General features: G+C 40.2%; 4 protein-coding genes across 6 annotated transcripts; 3 read left to right on the top strand and 1 right to left on the bottom strand.

Annotated features, from left to right (window-relative positions):
* Positions 1 to 16: 16 nt before the first annotated feature.
* On the top strand, positions 17 to 1,165 carry LOC105258476 (cytochrome b-c1 complex subunit 7). Its single transcript, XM_011269738.3, has 4 exons — positions 17 to 191; positions 297 to 347; positions 711 to 877; positions 955 to 1,165. The coding sequence occupies exons 1-4, from the start codon at positions 164 to 166 to the stop codon at positions 1,030 to 1,032; spliced, it is 324 nt and encodes a 107-aa protein (XP_011268040.1). The 5' UTR covers positions 17 to 163; the 3' UTR covers positions 1,033 to 1,165.
* Positions 1,166 to 4,336: 3,171 nt separating this feature from the next.
* Positions 4,337 to 7,147, top strand: LOC105258472 (sodium-dependent phosphate transporter 1-A). Its single transcript, XM_011269736.3, has 5 exons — positions 4,337 to 4,850; positions 4,989 to 5,195; positions 5,269 to 5,479; positions 5,668 to 6,323; positions 6,804 to 7,147. Exons 1-5 carry the CDS (start codon positions 4,647 to 4,649, stop codon positions 7,032 to 7,034), a joined length of 1,509 nt encoding a protein of 502 aa, XP_011268038.2. The 5' UTR covers positions 4,337 to 4,646; the 3' UTR covers positions 7,035 to 7,147.
* An 85-nt stretch (positions 7,148 to 7,232) lies between these two features.
* Positions 7,233 to 10,940, top strand: LOC105258473 (EF-hand domain-containing protein 1). Its single transcript, XM_011269737.3, has 5 exons — positions 7,233 to 7,474; positions 7,624 to 7,760; positions 8,016 to 8,338; positions 8,542 to 8,999; positions 9,741 to 10,940. The coding sequence occupies exons 1-5, from the start codon at positions 7,427 to 7,429 to the stop codon at positions 10,527 to 10,529; spliced, it is 1,755 nt and encodes a 584-aa protein (XP_011268039.1). The 5' UTR covers positions 7,233 to 7,426; the 3' UTR covers positions 10,530 to 10,940.
* A 47-nt stretch (positions 10,941 to 10,987) lies between these two features.
* On the bottom strand, positions 10,988 to 16,276 carry LOC105258486 (YTH domain-containing family protein 3). 3 transcript variants are annotated; one of them, XM_025413898.1, is made up of 4 exons: positions 16,090 to 16,276; positions 15,198 to 15,225; positions 12,343 to 14,150; positions 10,988 to 12,210 (listed from the first exon to the last, which is right to left on the bottom strand). In XM_025413898.1, the coding sequence occupies exons 1-4, from the start codon at positions 16,096 to 16,098 to the stop codon at positions 12,172 to 12,174; spliced, it is 1,884 nt and encodes a 627-aa protein (XP_025269683.1). In that variant the 5' UTR covers positions 16,099 to 16,276; the 3' UTR covers positions 10,988 to 12,171. The 3 variants fall into 3 exon arrangements, with proteins under 3 accessions (XP_025269683.1, XP_019885326.2, XP_025269684.1); XM_020029767.2 differs by lacking the exon at positions 16,090 to 16,276 and adding an exon at positions 15,408 to 16,083; XM_025413899.1 differs by lacking the exon at positions 16,090 to 16,276 and having other exon boundaries at positions 15,091 to 15,225.
* Positions 16,277 to 16,326: the final 50 nt, after the last annotated feature.

The raw sequence follows: 16,326 nt of genomic DNA, 5'->3' as shown, positions 1-16,326 counted from the left end.
TCAGATCAAATCCGACCATTCGAAAACGTCATGTGACTGTCAAACCTGTCAAACACTCTCCGCCATTTAACTTTTGGACAAGTCGATTGCATCGCCAGCGAAGACGAATAATTTCTTTCGCAATTTTCATTAAAAGCTTCTCATTCCAAAATCATCCCTGAAAATGAGTAAACAAATGAATCGGTTGATCTGTAAGTAGACAATTTTAAAGTCTACTTGTAACGAAATTTGATATGATTTTGTTTCTTTACACAATTGAGATACAGATTCTTACATAATACGTTACTTGTTTTCAGCCACCAATTTCAGGAAATGGTGCTATAACCTCACCGGATTTAATCAATATGGTAATGGCAGATTTATATCCTAAGCTTGCATTAAAATTAGTTATTACCAATTTGATACGGTTAATGTGCTTAACCTGATTTTTATATAACGGTAACATTTTCCTACATATAAAAATTGGCTTTTAACAACTCGCTTTTGTTGATCTTTTACATATAATATTTGCAGTATTTCTCTATCTCTTTTATTGTACACCGAATATACTATTTAATTTGAATTACATCTGCGATATAGCATTTCGTATTGCTTGCATATATATCTATATCTTATGTAAAAATAGCATCAATAAGCAATAATTTACATATCATTCTGACAGTGGAAGAATTATTACATGTTTGGAAAAATTAATTAATTGTTCTGTTAAGGATTACGGAGAGATGATTGTCTAGCTGAGAATGAGGATGTAAAAGAAGCGCTAAAACGCCTTCCTCAGCATATCGTAGATGAACGTAATTTTCGTATAGTGAGAGCCATGCTGTTGGATACTAATAAGCGGCTCCTACCTAAAGAACAGTGGACTAAATTTGAAGAAGTAAGTAAATATTGAACGCCAGTTATATCGCTCGATCAATTCAAAATTCATTTGGCTAAGAAAAGATATTTTTACAGGATGTACCGTATCTCCAACCAATCGTTGAGGAAGTCAAGAAAGAACGTGAAGAAAGAGAAAAGTGGAACTCGGAGTAAGATGTAAACATGATGCAACAGTTATTAGTAAATGTAACAAAAGTTTACTTACATTCTCTAATGCACACTTTGTGCGGTGAAGAATTATGGTCTGTACATATATATTTAAGATAAATAGATATTAAATAAATATTATATTTGCTTTACCTTAAAAAAAAAAAGCAGTCATTTATGAAATTAAGCGACGATTTTCTTTGACGTTTTTCAAATAATATCCTGCATTCTTGGTTGCATTGCAACATCCATCTTATTTCCTAAACAATTGCTTCCAAATAATTCAATAAACCTATCATAAAATAGTCATTAGTAAAACATTTAATTTACATTACTATTACTGTTTAATTATCGTGACCCGCACGTGTTTATCTAAATAATTGATAACTTATTGCGAAAGGAATATTAAATGAATTTCTCAACAATACAACTCATATAATCGAAAATTAATTGTTCTCGCGTCTATTTTCGTAGCTTATTTAGTATTCCTTACTTAATGACGCAAATTATCGATTGTTTAAGCGAGTATTTATTTACGATAACTAAACGATAATAAATTGTAATGATGTTAATATATTATGTTGACACATTCTCATTGATTAAGTTGTTTATTCAAGGGAGAATGGAAAATACACATAGTGACGTAATAAATATAGCAGAATTATATAAATAAAATGAATGCGCTGTGTATTAGATTTATATATATTTATATTTAATAATAGGTGGAAAAACAAAAAAGACCATTTTTTTAAATAATTTTTGACTTAAGACACGAATTTACATAATTTAATTCTTGTATTATAATTTCAGTCTCTGATGATAATTTTAAACATAAAAAATACTGATATTTTTAAAACTGCACGTATAGAATATATGAAATATATGAATAATATATAAATAGAAATTTTTTTTTGAAAATTTTAATGTTTGTTACATATTTATGTGGAATTTAAAAGCTACAATGAGAATTATTTTAAATAAGTATCTTTGAATCGTCGTTTTGAATTACAGTTCTCCTTACTCATCTCGGATTTAAAAAAAAATTACATGGGTCAAACTTTCTGAGTGAAAATTGCTACTCCTTCGCATTTTTATAGGATATCAAACTTCAAGTTAGTTAAAACTTTTTCGACTTTTTGCAATTTATAAATTGATATCTCGACATTACAAAACGACTAATATTATACTTGTCTTTAGTATCCATGGAACATGCGGGCGAATTTTACCAGATCGGATATCCGGGAAAACGAGGAGGCCTCGACAGGATTCGACCGGCGTGATGCCAAGGATCATCTATTGATCATCATTGAGCCGCATCATCATCCCCCGTGGCATGCATTTCGCGGGCAAATTGACGGATCAATATCTCACCCCCACGCGGACGGCATCGCGACGAGAGCGAGTGAGCGGCCGTCAGAGCTTCAAGAACGCTGAACGGTTTCGGGTCTCGCGCGGCTGCTGCTGCTGCTGGTGATTCGCCGGTGGATTTGGAACGCGTTGTTCATTTCTGCCTGCTCGGATGACCACCTGGCTGTGTGACTGTCGACATTATACCCGCAACGTGCTGAAGGACACGACGCGTGTTGGCCAGCACGAAAAATAACTTGGAACGTGGTAATATTGGAACCTCTTTAATATCGAACTCTCGAGTCTTTCATCGGTGATTTCCTTTATGAGAAATAACTCGAGGATTAAATCGAGAATTTTTATCATCGTTTTGTCTTCGACAGTTGATCCGACGCGGGACGGGACGCGCATACATGTAAATGGAGGGAAAGAAATAATTGGCGACTTTTTTTGGGGCGTCTTCTCTAATTTCAAGCAAAAAATTCAGATTTTTGTACTTTATAATCGTATAACTGTCGATTGATGCTATTGTAATGTAAAAATTGTAAAAGTTTTTAATAATGGACGAATTTTTCGTTTCGAAAGTTTTTAAGGGTGATATTTCTCTAGATATTTCTCTAGATATCAGAGATTGGAAAAAACGCTTCTCTATAAGTTTCAAGGCGAATTTGTGACTTATGATATTAATTCGCTATACAGTTCGAGGATCGAATTATGCGGCGGATGACTCAGGGGTCGCTCGTCGGGGCTTTGCACGGGGCGGTTTCGATCGTTAGCCGTCGTGCTGTCGCCAAAATTTATGACTTTTCGACGCTCTGTCTTGGCAAGAGAATCTGAAAATTCTGAATATTCGAAAAAAAGTATATTATAATAATCTGAAAATGACGTAAGAACGGCTTCAAGTTAGAATCTCGTGAGGGGTAGAGAGGGAAGGAGAAAAATCAGTAGGAGTATAACGATCGGATAATTCGTTGCATGCAATACTGCATTCAGCCGGCTGAAAGGAAGTTTCGCGACTCGTTCCTCGAAAGAATCTAAATTTAATATCCTCATTATATCGAATTTTTTCTTTTTCTGTGTGTCTTTTCTTTTTTCAATCGAATAAGTTTCAAATTAGTTAGATTTTTGACGATTTTTTTAGCAATTAATTTTTTTTTCAGCTATGTGAAAACGAATATTCGGCTTTTATTTTATATATGTGGATTCTTTTATCATATTTCATCATATTTTTTATGATAGTCTAATCTATTATATCAGAAAATATTTTACATTACAAATAAAAAAATCCTTATTTAATCATTTTAATTATATTTTATAAGTATAGTTTCATAAAATATATATATTTTTATTATTTTTATTTCCAAGAAAATTATTCGAAAAAACAAATACAAACGTACATTTTTCGAAAAACAGTGGTTATTTAATTTTAAATTTAAAATATATAATCACACACATAAGAGAGAGGTCTGAAAACGAGAAATTGTATATATGTGTGTATTTGTGTAATGATAATAAAAATTATATATATTATGAATAAAATACTTTATACTGAAAAGTTGATAAAATGTTGTAATACATTTATATGCAGATGCGGGGAATACAGCGACCGGCGTATTTCCACACAAGGAAAGCGCTGACAAAGGAACTGATAGAAGAAGACTCGAAGATCGTATGCCACAATCTCGATCTCGAGGAACAGTACGCGACGATCATAACGAGGATAGTCGGCGAATAATCATTCTCGTTCTTTGAGTTTACTAATTCGACACAGTTGTGCATCGACGATCTGTGACGAAATTACATCACGATGTTAGAAATTAAATCAGGTGCTGCGCCAAAACACTACCTCTGCTACATGTACAAAACTATTGAAGAATTGATCGTATTAGGGCTACAATGAAGATAGATACATTATATTATATTATATTATGAAAAAAATTATATATATATATATATATATATACATTCTTTCACAAGTATATATAGAAAGAATATATTCTGATGAATAAGCGTTTACACATACAGTATTGCTATAACATTCTGTATCAGAAAAGGTTCTTCCTTGTGCTACGAGGTTGCTCTTAAGCGATTAATCGCAATTAATTGTTATGGAAGCGTTTAGGAAAAGAGAAGATACGACGACGATTTATGCCTACCATTTTTCTGACTGGCGAGGATAATAGAAGGATAATAAAACGCATAGCGGTTGCACACACGCGCAACACGAGGCTCAAGCAGAATAGATTTAAGCTAGCTAGGAGCGAATAAAAACAATGAGTATACCGTACGATGAGAGCTTAATCTGGATAGTGGTGGCCGGTTTTATAGTGGCGTTCATTTTGGCGTTCGGTATTGGCGCCAACGATGTCGCCAACAGCTTCGGGACGAGCGTCGGTGCCGGAGTTCTTACGATATTCCAAGCCTGCGTTCTGGCGACCTTCTTCGAGATCGCAGGCGCTGTACTGATAGGATATAAGGTATCGCGATACTGATCATCAAATATTTATGAATATAATAAATGGATTCCACGAATAGATGTATAATTCTATAAATTAAAAAATGAGATATAGACTTTCAAATAGTATTTTAATTCCACCTATTTTACTTTGCCGCAGGTTTCTGATACGATGCGAAAAGGTATATTGGACGTCTCGTTGTACGAAGGCCATGAGAAGGAGTTGATGTTAGGAGCATTGTCCAGTCTAGCCGGTTCTGGTATCTGGCTATTGCTGGCAACCGCGTTACGACTTCCAATTTCTGGTACGCATTCCATTGTTGGTGCTACAGTCGGATTTTCCCTTGTGTGCAGAGGTACCGCTGGGGTTAGTAGCGCTACAACGCGTTGCGATCTAGCGATAACGAGTGTCTCAATTTTCAATTGCGTTAACTGTACAGGTAAAATGGATAGCACTTGCTAATATAGCAGCGTCCTGGTTTGCTAGTCCCGTACTCAGCGGGACCGTATCCTCCGGTATCTTCTGGCTCCTGAGAAAATACGTACTCAACTCTAACGATCCATTTGAGCAAGGTCTCTATTTTCTCCCTATGGCATACGGTCTGACCGTTGCTGTCAATATTTTGTCAATTGTACTCGACGGACCTAAATGTGAGTATTTTTCCGAAATGAGAGAGTTAATTCGCACTTGAACTCCAAAAATGTGTATTTTCAAAAAAAATTTCTTTTATAAGAAAAATTTATATTATAAAGAAAAAATTGTATATTGTAAGAAGAAAATATGCCATCTTCTCTACAAATAAAAATAATGTTTATATCTTTTATTTTTAATTTTTCAGTATTAATGTTGGATCAATTGCCGTGGTGGGGTAGTTTGATAGCTGCGTTGCTATTGGGTAAATTTGTCGCAGTGATCGTATATGTATTCGTGGTACCGTGGCAAAGAGCGAGGATACTACTGGCATCGAACGGTAATGGTGAGGAGACGGGGACGCATTTTAGCGCCTGTCAAGACAAAAAGGAAACGACGGCATTGTCGGTGATCTCGGAGGTACCTTGCGGCGACAATAGTAACGGTAACGCGAAAACCAATTTAACGGTAACGACGCCGCAGTTGCGCGGCAATAGCAGCGAAAGCCCGTTGCTGATGGTCGCACAGGCAGATGCGGAGAACGCACAGGCAGACGGTATGATAGATGAAGAAGAGCAGCCGGAGGTTTCGCGGTTGTTTGCTTTTCTTCAGGTACTCACCGCGGCATTCGGTAGCTTCGCCCATGGTGGCAACGACGTAAGCAACGCGATCGGTCCGCTTATCGCGCTCTGGGCGGTGTACTCGGAAGGCTCGGCTCGGCAGGAGGCTGAAACGTCCATACTTATACTCTTGTACGGCGGCCTAGGTATCTCCACGGGACTATGGGTATGGGGACGCAGAGTAATACGGACTTTGGGCCAGGATCTAGCGCGTATCACCCCGACGACCGGATTCACCATAGAGGTGATGGAATACGCGCTTATTTTGCGAAAAATTATCTAAGATTGGCGCGAAATCTATCAAGTTATACATATATGCATAAATTTGAATTTTCATAATAATTTATATAGTTATTTTTTCGTTGTGTTTTTATACACAGATAGAAAAAATAGTAATACAAAGTACAAGAAAGAAGAATCTGTAGTCAACGTAAAAAGAAAACTAAACTCCATTAATTAAATTCCAATTAACTTAATTAACGATTAACTTGTCAAATAATACCTGCAGTGTTTCGTTGACATGAATAGATTTTTTAATTTTTAATTTTTTGTAAAGGAAAAAATATTAGATTAAGTACATAGAAATTTCATTGTAAGCAAAATTCTGTCAATTGAAATTAATCAAAGTTTGGTTTAAATTTACTCTGAAAATAATTGTATATATTATGAAATATAAATGTTACTTTCTCTCTTAAGAGTACATTATAAATTTATTTTATTGCAGGTGGGAGCCGCGGTGACGGTCCTGTTGGCAAGTAAGATCGGTCTACCCGTGTCAACGACGCATTGCAAAGTGGGATCGGTGGTATGCGTGGGATGGGCCTCACGCGGCGGCGAAGGGGTCTCGTGGAAGCTATTTCGCAATATCGCGTTCGCGTGGCTGATCACCGTGCCGATGGCCGGCTGCTTGTCCGCCGGCTGCATGGCCATCTTCCGCGAAGTAATGAACTTGTGATCGTTGCGCGGCCGAGAAAACGCGGCTTTAGACGCAGAAAATCGCCATCCAAATACCGTTCTCCTCTGTTGTCAATAAAAGTTCTTCAACAAATAAATATGGTCGAACAGAAACTCCATAATATTGTATCATGTTTATTCCTTTTTTTCGAGTCCGTTTAAGTTAAGCGTTTCAATAATCCTAAAAAAAAAAATGAAAATAAATACCTCGGAGAGGTCGAGCTGCGCGGCGATACGAGGGTTAAAAATCGATGGAGGTAGCTTGCGTTGTTATAGAGATACATTCAAACAAGAGGTCTGAAATGTCAGATTATATATGAATCAACTCGATCATCGCGAATATGTTTCGGCGATTTATACACTTTTAATATCACTAAATACTTTGGTATCGACATGGCAAGTCTACCCCTTTTACCGGGATACATCTTTCGAGATGTTAGCGTAAGTCTGAATAAATAAGCTCTCTCTTGTTCTCTCGTTCTATTTTCATATCATCGAAATTATAGTGTGGTTAAATCAATTTTTATACATCTTGAAAAGATATTCTAGTGGCTAATAAGGGGGATATATTTTCATTCTCATTTCATAAGATCAAGGATTATAAATTGCCGCACAAGCTCGACATTTCAAACGGCTTTCCCGTGATACGCGACAGCAATTATAGCTTCGGTAGGAGACCGACAGACGCAGCATCCCTTCGATATGCCGAATGTCCACAGCCAGTTGTGTAAGTAATCGCGAACCCTGTTCTAAGATCATATCGCGCGCATTGATATTAATTATATTATTTTATTCCACACACAAATTTTATTCCACAGTACAAGATTATTCGAATTAAAATTAATCGGAATTATTTCTCAATTTTATACATATATATTACTACTTTACAGAAATATATATATATATGTATTATATGAATTTATATTTTCTTTAATTCATTCTTTTTATTACATTATTATTAATTGTGTCTTTAATTACATAGATATGATCCATCACTGACTTATGGCCGAGTGCCTCGGTACGCGTTTCGGCAATTCGTGCCGCATTACGCATTGTTTGCGCAAAAATGTCTCCGATTCAAGGCCTTCTTTCGTCAAGGGATCTTTGACTCCCCGGACGAGCACTATCGCATTCGCCACGTGGATATCATTTATTACCTAGAAGACGATACGCTCTGCGTGATAGAACCGGTAGTGGACAATGCCGGTTTCCAGCAGGGCAAATTAGTGAGGCGCGACAAGATCCCGAAGAACGCCAAGGGGGACCCATTCATCTGGAAGGACTTTAACGTCGGGATCAACGTGTGTATGTTATCGGTGATTGAATATTACATTCTTTATTTCCTTTCGAGGCTTTTCAGTTCTCTATTCAAGATGCATCTCAAGATTCCTTAGAGAATTTGATTAAAAAAGCATTTATTTGTTCAGAAATTATACTTAGAAAAATAAGAAAATTTCTGTCAAATGTATATCACATGAATTCCAAGTAAAGTGTGCGTTTTCTCACAGGTATTTACGGTGTGGTATATCGTATCGTCGACTGCGACCCGTTCACCAGGGAATTCTTGACGAGCCAAGGCATCGATGTCGGCGAAAAGGAGAGTCTGCCCGCGGATCCTTACGCGGAGCAGCGTAAGATCAAGCAGGATGGGACGATTGAAAGGATTGTTACGCGAATGATGAGCGACGATCCTAGACGACGTTTTCTAAAGTTCGATGGCATGGTGCTGTCATTCGACGCTACGTGGAACGACGATCATTATCGGGTGTTGTATTTTTTAACGGATGATACTGTGGCCATCCGCGAGATTCACAAGCCCAACGACGGCAAGGACCCCGTGGCGATGTTGCTCAAGCGAACGCGTGTACCTAAAAATTGGCAAAGTTTGCCTTCCTGGCATCCGAGTATCTACATGGAATATGGAGATCCCGAAATCATCGAGTATTATACACCGCGAGATTTTAGAGTGAGACTTGATTGTTTGCTTTGCTTGATGCGATAATAAGCTCTTTAATTGAATAGCTTGATAACAAGCGATAACAAGCTCTTTAATTGAATACAAATCAAAGAACAGTTAGAAATTAAAATTATCGCTAAAATATCTTTGTATACGTTTTCAATGCTTTCTATATCATACAAACGTAAAACACGATCTTGAAATTAAAGAGCATATGAGCGCTTTCCTTTCATTTCTAAAGTTCAAAATAATATCTCGCTTACATAAGATATACAAAATGCTACAATATAAGATGATCAATCTTTCAATGAGCGAATTTGTAGTCAGTTTCGAAATATCAGTATTATCAATACAATTTCAAAATATCATATTAAGATGAATAAGTGTTGAGAAAGACTATTTCTTGAAATGCAAAATTAAATAATCTTTTTTTCAATATAACATGATAATCAAGCATCTTTATATCTATGTTTACATAACATTTTTTTCTTACTTTTATTCAAAACATAAATATACTAAAATTTAATTTTGGAATATCCTACATATGTAAACTGCACTAATATTAAAAAATTTTAATTATATCTTAAACTTCTACATGCTGTACGATAGAACATGTGAATATTTTTTCAGAGAACAATATTTCTTCTTCGGAGCGAAATAAAATTAAAATCATATCACTGATCATTATAAAATGAAATTAAAATCATATCTGGTCATTATAAAATGAAATTAAAATTATATCATTCTCAGATAGGCGAGACGATCCTCTTGTACGGCCGAAGCTTCCTGCTACATGACTGCGACGATTTTACACGAAAATACTACTCGGACGTGCTGGGCACTCCACAAGCGGATGCGATTCCGGTTCCCGTGAAAGACGAGAAATTAATGCCAGTCAAATGCGAATCGCCGTATATAAAATTCGACAGTCCTGAAGATACGTATGTCAGCAGTCCGTCCTTCGTGTCGAGACCGATTAGCAAAAATGTCATTCGTCAACTGATCAATTTTCCGAAGAAACTGCGCTATTCTATGCGGATGGATGCGGTGCATCCGGAAGACGAAGACCGCGACTTTGTGCTGGAATACAGATTGAGCGACGGTGCCATTCAAATCGTCGAGAGGGAGAAGCGCAATTCTGGCCGGAATGAGGGTTGCTTTCTATCCTTCAGGCTGATCCCGAAACCGTGTAATACGAAAAGAGACGATCCGGAGTATTATACGCCTGAGGATTTTTTTGTGGGTGCGCGTATCAACATATTGAATCATCGCTTCGTCATCACCGGCGCCGATTTGTTTGTATATCGCTATGTAGAGGCGAATCGCGACAAATTTTGCCAGGAGGTTCGGGAGAATCTGCGTAACTACTTTCTACAGCAAGGCATGCTGCAGAACGATGTGGACGTCGAAGCTAGAAAGATACAGGAGAGGGAGGATGAATGCAAACTCGTTGCAGATACGAATGAAAAGATTGATGATAATGACGCGAGTAAATGCATGGACGAAGAAGCTAATATAGCTAGCCATGAAAAACGATAATGTCTTGTTTCAAATCAAATAATATGGAAATGATGTTTAATGCGAATTTCCTAATTGATTTGACCTGCAGTGTCCGTCAACAAATTTTTCAGCGGTTTTTCTTCGTCTCTATAGTATGACCTTATATGCAGAGCAATTTGAATAATATCGATGAACTTTATAGTTGGAAAGTCCTTGAAATGAATTAGAAATCGATTATTCCATATGATACTTCTTAAATGAAAGCAATCGAATTCCCGGCGACTTTCAAATTATTAAAAGTTATAATTGTCAACTTTAAACAACCTTCAAGAATAAAGATTGATAAAAATTTGTTTTTTATTGTTCAGTTTCATAGATTTTAATCAATTAAATGTTCAAAATCTGATAAACTTCAAGAGATTAAAATACAAAAAAAAACGTGAGAAAGATGGAGATGTATAAAAATTATAAAAGAGAGATTTTCCATTCCCTTTATATCGATTAAAAAACTCATACGCGAGAAGTTCTATATTATTCAGTATCGCTCTGTATAACGTTATCGTTGTCTCATCAAAGGATATATCATGTATCGTAAAAAAAGCAGAGAACAGAGATGCGTTTAACAATAAGAATATCTCATGAAATGTCATCAAATGGTACAATAATAATAATAATAATAATAATGATCGTCATCATCGTGTACATTACAGTATAGATTAATTGCAATATTATTTCACTTCTTGTTATATTATCATCTCAACTCATTTTTTTCTCTGTATAGTTCATGTGTGAATAATATAATAATTGATGATATACTCGCAATATACAGATATAGAGAATACGCGCTAAAATAAACGCCAATAATTTCTGTATAATTCATTTTGTCAAGCAAGATTGTTATAAATACAACTGAGAACGTTGTAATAACAAGCTCCCCCCCTCCCCCTGCACCTTTATAACAATTAAGGGGGAATTCATCCAATCTTCATAGCTGCAGGCACCAGATTAAATGTTCATTGGTGTTTAAAACGATATAACCAATCCAAATGACACTTGTTTATATAATATAGTAGTTCTTGTATAGATTTTTTCCATTTTCAACAAAAGTGTAAGCATTTTACAAGGATTAGTCCACATATTACAGTTTTTTATTTTTTATCTTTTTTTTTCTTTTTCTTCTATAGACCGCGCGTCTCGTTTCCTCCCCTCTCTCCCCCCCGTCTTCTGTTCCATTGCATTTGTACGTTTAAAAACACCTTTCGATGAATAGCACGCAACACCACACTATACGCAATTACGATCGTCAGTGAGTTTAGCCAAATATCCTTCGAAATAGTGTATTATTTTCCTCCTCCTCCTGCTTTTCTCTCGCATTGTCATAATAATTGCGGTTACATATTATTTTACGATGATGCCGACGCGACGCTAATGTTATCTCATTACCGGATTAATCAACGAAAGAACAACGCGGCCGAAGATGTCGACGACGGCGACAACGACAACGACGACGACAACGACGACGACGACGAGTGTTGTTGTTCGGTCACGGGAAATCAGACGAAGCCTATCATGGATCCGGGAAAGCAAAGATAAGTAGAATGTAGATAATTAGTCGCAGCGTGCTCCTTTTACGTCGATTACTCTTGTTAGTAACGCTAATACGTTTCCGCGATACCCAGCGCTACTGACGCGAACCTCCTCTGCCACTACGGCCGCGCTCCTACAACGAAACAATAAAATTCTATTAGACTCTCACCGACAGCAATCATCACAATTTTATTCAAAGATCTCGTTATCGTGATAATAGTACGTATTGAATGAAACTTCAACGAAATTGAATGAAACGGTCTACCTTTCGCTGATGCAGGTGAGACTGATGACCATGCTGATGATGATCTCTGGACATGTCTGAGGCGTGCCCTCTGTTTCTATGATTGGAGGAAGAATGATGATGTTGTACGGGATTGCTCGGAACCTTGCGCTGATCCTCCTCGGCCTGTCGACGCTCATAATGCCCGAAATCATCGAAAATGCTTGTAGAGTGACGATAGGAGTGCAGGATACGCAGCACCGTGACGCCCTTCGCGTGCGGGACTTCCTGCGCGTCCCGCGAATTGGTCACCGGCTTGTTCTCATTGTTCTCGAGCTTAATGTGTCGCAGTTGCACGTTAGGAACATCCTTCACGTATATCCAACGGACGCGAAACTGTCCCTTCCACTTGTCTTGCGACCAGACACTACTGTTGCACTGATAGTCGACGGGAGAGACCATCTGTGCCATGCCGCAAAAGTGACCAGACCCGTTGACGGAAAAGAACAGATAAAGGGGCGCGCCTTCACGATTCGCTTCTCGATAAGCCTGATCCAGCCGTTTATTACCGTGTTCCGTGCTGCACCAGATCTCATATTTAATGGATCGATGTATGTCGTCCTCCGAGTAAGACTTGATCACGAAGAACCTGGCACCAGGCGCGGTCTGATCGAACTCTATGGGATTATAATCATTCTTCACTTTCAGTTCGTCGAGAACCGGATGCGATGGATTGGCCTGGGAAAGTTGTTGCTGCTGCTGCTGCTGCTGCTGTTGCTGCTGATGCTGTTGATGCTGTTGCGACTGCTGATGCTGCTGCTGTTGCTGATGATGATGGTGATGGTGGTGGTGATGCTGCTGTTGATGTTGCTGCTGTTGCTGTTGCTGCGATTGCGCCGGCATGTGAATCTGCGTTTGCGGGAGCGGTGGGGTCGCTGTCGCTGTGGATGGTTGCCTGTTCCAGCAAGGCTGAGGCGGCTGCTGCTGTTGCTGCTGCGGTCGCTGCTGCCTCTGGACGGGCGGCGGCGGCGGCGGGATCGGTGGCTGCACCTGCGGTGGCGGGGGCGCCGTAGGCGGCGGCGGCGCGGAAGACTTGCCCTCGCCCCACGTCCCGATGTCCATGTTATGTTTGCCCGGCACAATCGGCGGTGGTGGCATGCCTGCTTTCTTCTTCATCCCCTGCGTGGACGAGAGGGGCGGTACCGGCTTGGCTGGTTGACTCGCCACGCTCGCCCACGTGATCTTCCTAGGTTCCTTCGGCTCAGGCTTGATCTGCTGCGCCGTACTCTGTTGCTGGGGATGCTGCTGATCCTGTCGCGGCAGCTCGCCGCCCCCGCCGCCGATCGACAGACCTTGCACGCCCTGCTCGATGCTCTTGATCTCGCCGGTGCCGCTCGCCGCAGGATTAGCATAGCTCTCGTTGCCGCGCGGTGGTTGATAGTAATCCTCGTACTTGGTCCTCCTCGGCGTGCCCCACGCGCTAAAGTCGCCATTGCCGTGGAAGTAGTTGAACGGGGGCTGACCGAACGCGCTGAAACCACCGCCGGCCGCTGACGCCGAGAACATGCCGTCTATCGTGCCGTAAGCATCGTGGCTTATTTGACCACCGTAACCCGAGAGAAAGGCGACCGGGTCGGTGCCGTTCGACCACGTACCATCGCCGGCACCGAAGGTCTGGTAGGGGAACGAAGTGCCGGGGTAGTACGGGCTGTACGGATCGCCGGTACCGATCGGGTAACTCGAGTGATGCTGAGCATTGTTGCCACCTCGCCACGAATCGAAGCCGGTGTCCTCGCCAGCGGCATGCTCCGTCTGTTGTTGCTGCTGGTGTTCCTTAGGACCATTGCTCACTGCGGCCGAAATAGAAATGCGTTTATATTCGTACTATTCGGAGATACGTATCGCGATCACGTGCACACACAGAGAAAAATATCATTCTACTAGCAAGAAAAGCGATTTATTTTTCTAATTATTTTTCTTTTTTTAAGTAAATTTTCTTCAACAAAGAATATATTCTTGATAATGGTCTTAAAATATACTCATTACAAGTGTTAGAAAATGTCATTATCAGGTACTCAAAAGAAGAAATTATTTTCTCTTCAAAGAAAAATCAAACTTACGCCAACTCATGTAGTAAGCAAACCAAATTTTTGTTTTAATTTAATATTCTTCACTAAAGCTACTGCACTTACTAAAATTCAGAATATATTCAATTAAATTGAATGTTTGCGGTGAACTTATAATATATTTGCGGATATACAAACTTATGATATACTTAAAATAAATAATATTTACTTGAATACATTTTTCTCTGTGCACAAAGTAAAAGAAAACAGCCAAGATATCGTTCAACTGAAATCTTTAATTAATACTGCGTCAGCAGTTTTGAAATAAGCATAAATTGGCATACCAAAATATCATAATAAAAGAATCGGTAAATTTACAGCCTATCGTTATCTTCATTCAAGCAGCAAATTAAGCAAGAGCCAAGAGTGTCGAATATGTAACTTGATAACTGCGTGAGAAAGTTTTCTAATTAATGGAAACCACTTGTCAGTTCTATTTCTGTGGAGGTCATTAATAAAATATCATTAATAAAAAAGCATTAATAAAAAATCGTTATTTGCATCATTTTTATACAAGACACGTTTCACACGCAACATGATCATCAATTTCTTGACTATAAAGATGCAAGTCTTATTAATCAGAGCTTTCAATCAATGTACGCACAATGACATTTCTCCAAACAACTAATGTACAATTATTCATCCCTCGACAAGAGAAATTTACTTTTCGCCTCTCATTCAAGCACGCATTCCGCTCCTTCCAGGAGAAGCTTAGACGCGAGCCAAGTAACAGCGAGGAAAAGTCGAGTCGTCCGAGGAAGCTGGACTCACCTGGGTTGCCGGTTTGTCCTTTCATCCGCTGCATGCCGTTGCATGAAAAAACATACAAAATTTAGAGAAGGGCCGACCCACGACGTAGATGTGACAGTACGTGTAGTACGGGGGCGGGAGGGCAGGCACGAGAGGAAAGACAAGGAAGTACGTGTCGGTGTCTATCGCGGAGACAGGTCGCGTCGCGTCGCGTCAACACAACACACTGACCTGGTTTGAGACAGCGCCTGCCAATCCGCTTGACATAACCTGCGATTCGCGCGGCTGTGTCGTCGTCGTCGTCGTCGTCGTCAGCGGGGGCGGCGTCGAACAACAACGACGGCGGCGGCGGCGCCCGTGTCGAGAGAGGACGAGTGACAAGAGAGAGAGACAGATAGATAGAGAGAGGCAGAGAGAGCGGCACAACTAGGTTGCGTTACAGGACAATATAATAGGCGGTCGGGAGCTCCGTCGAGCACCACCGGCTGCTGGGACAGCGGATCGCGCGGTTACGTCCAGCGATCGGTCGCACGGTCGCCACCTCCACCCTCGTCTTCCTCTTGTTTGGCGGCGGCCCGCCAAGTTATGCCAACACTCGCGGCCGAAACACGGGTGTCCCTCGCTTCTCCGACCCGCTTCTCGCGATTCCGCTCTATTCCACGCGATTGTTCCCGCTGTTCCTCCGCGCGCGCGCGCGCGCCCCCGACGTGGCCGCCCGAGCACAGACCTGGAGAGGAGTCCGAGATCGCGCACCAAATGTCCTCGGCCCGCTCGCGCGGAGTCGTCCGGGAACGATTACGGCCTGTTAACGCGACCCGCTGCGAGAGAGACGCTGTCGCGGACCGTCGCGATAACGGCTCGCGAACTCGGATTCCACGGCTCGAAGCAAATAACTACGGTGACGTGCACTGACCTCCCGCATTCGCTCGCAGGCGCGCCAACCCGAGTCGTTTCCGCGAATGTCACTATCTCTTCTCCCTTGGAATCTCGGAGGACGCCGCGATTCCGGGAGAAAGCTTCCCCGTTCGCTTTACAATCGCCCTTCCGGCCTCTTATCTTTATCCTTTCGACGTACGAGCGATCCGTTTCGCGTCAAACGCTAGCTAGAAAAGTGTAGGTAAAAAGTGGATTTACGATACCTTAAGCTCGT

The sequence above is a fragment of the Camponotus floridanus genome, unplaced genomic scaffold (genome assembly GCF_003227725.1).
Source record: "Camponotus floridanus strain SB8 unplaced genomic scaffold, Cflo_v7.5 scaffold70, whole genome shotgun sequence".
Taxonomy (NCBI): domain Eukaryota; kingdom Metazoa; phylum Arthropoda; class Insecta; order Hymenoptera; family Formicidae; genus Camponotus; species Camponotus floridanus.
Note: the sequence above shows the minus strand (reverse complement) of the source record. Positions and strands in the feature narration are given on the sequence as shown.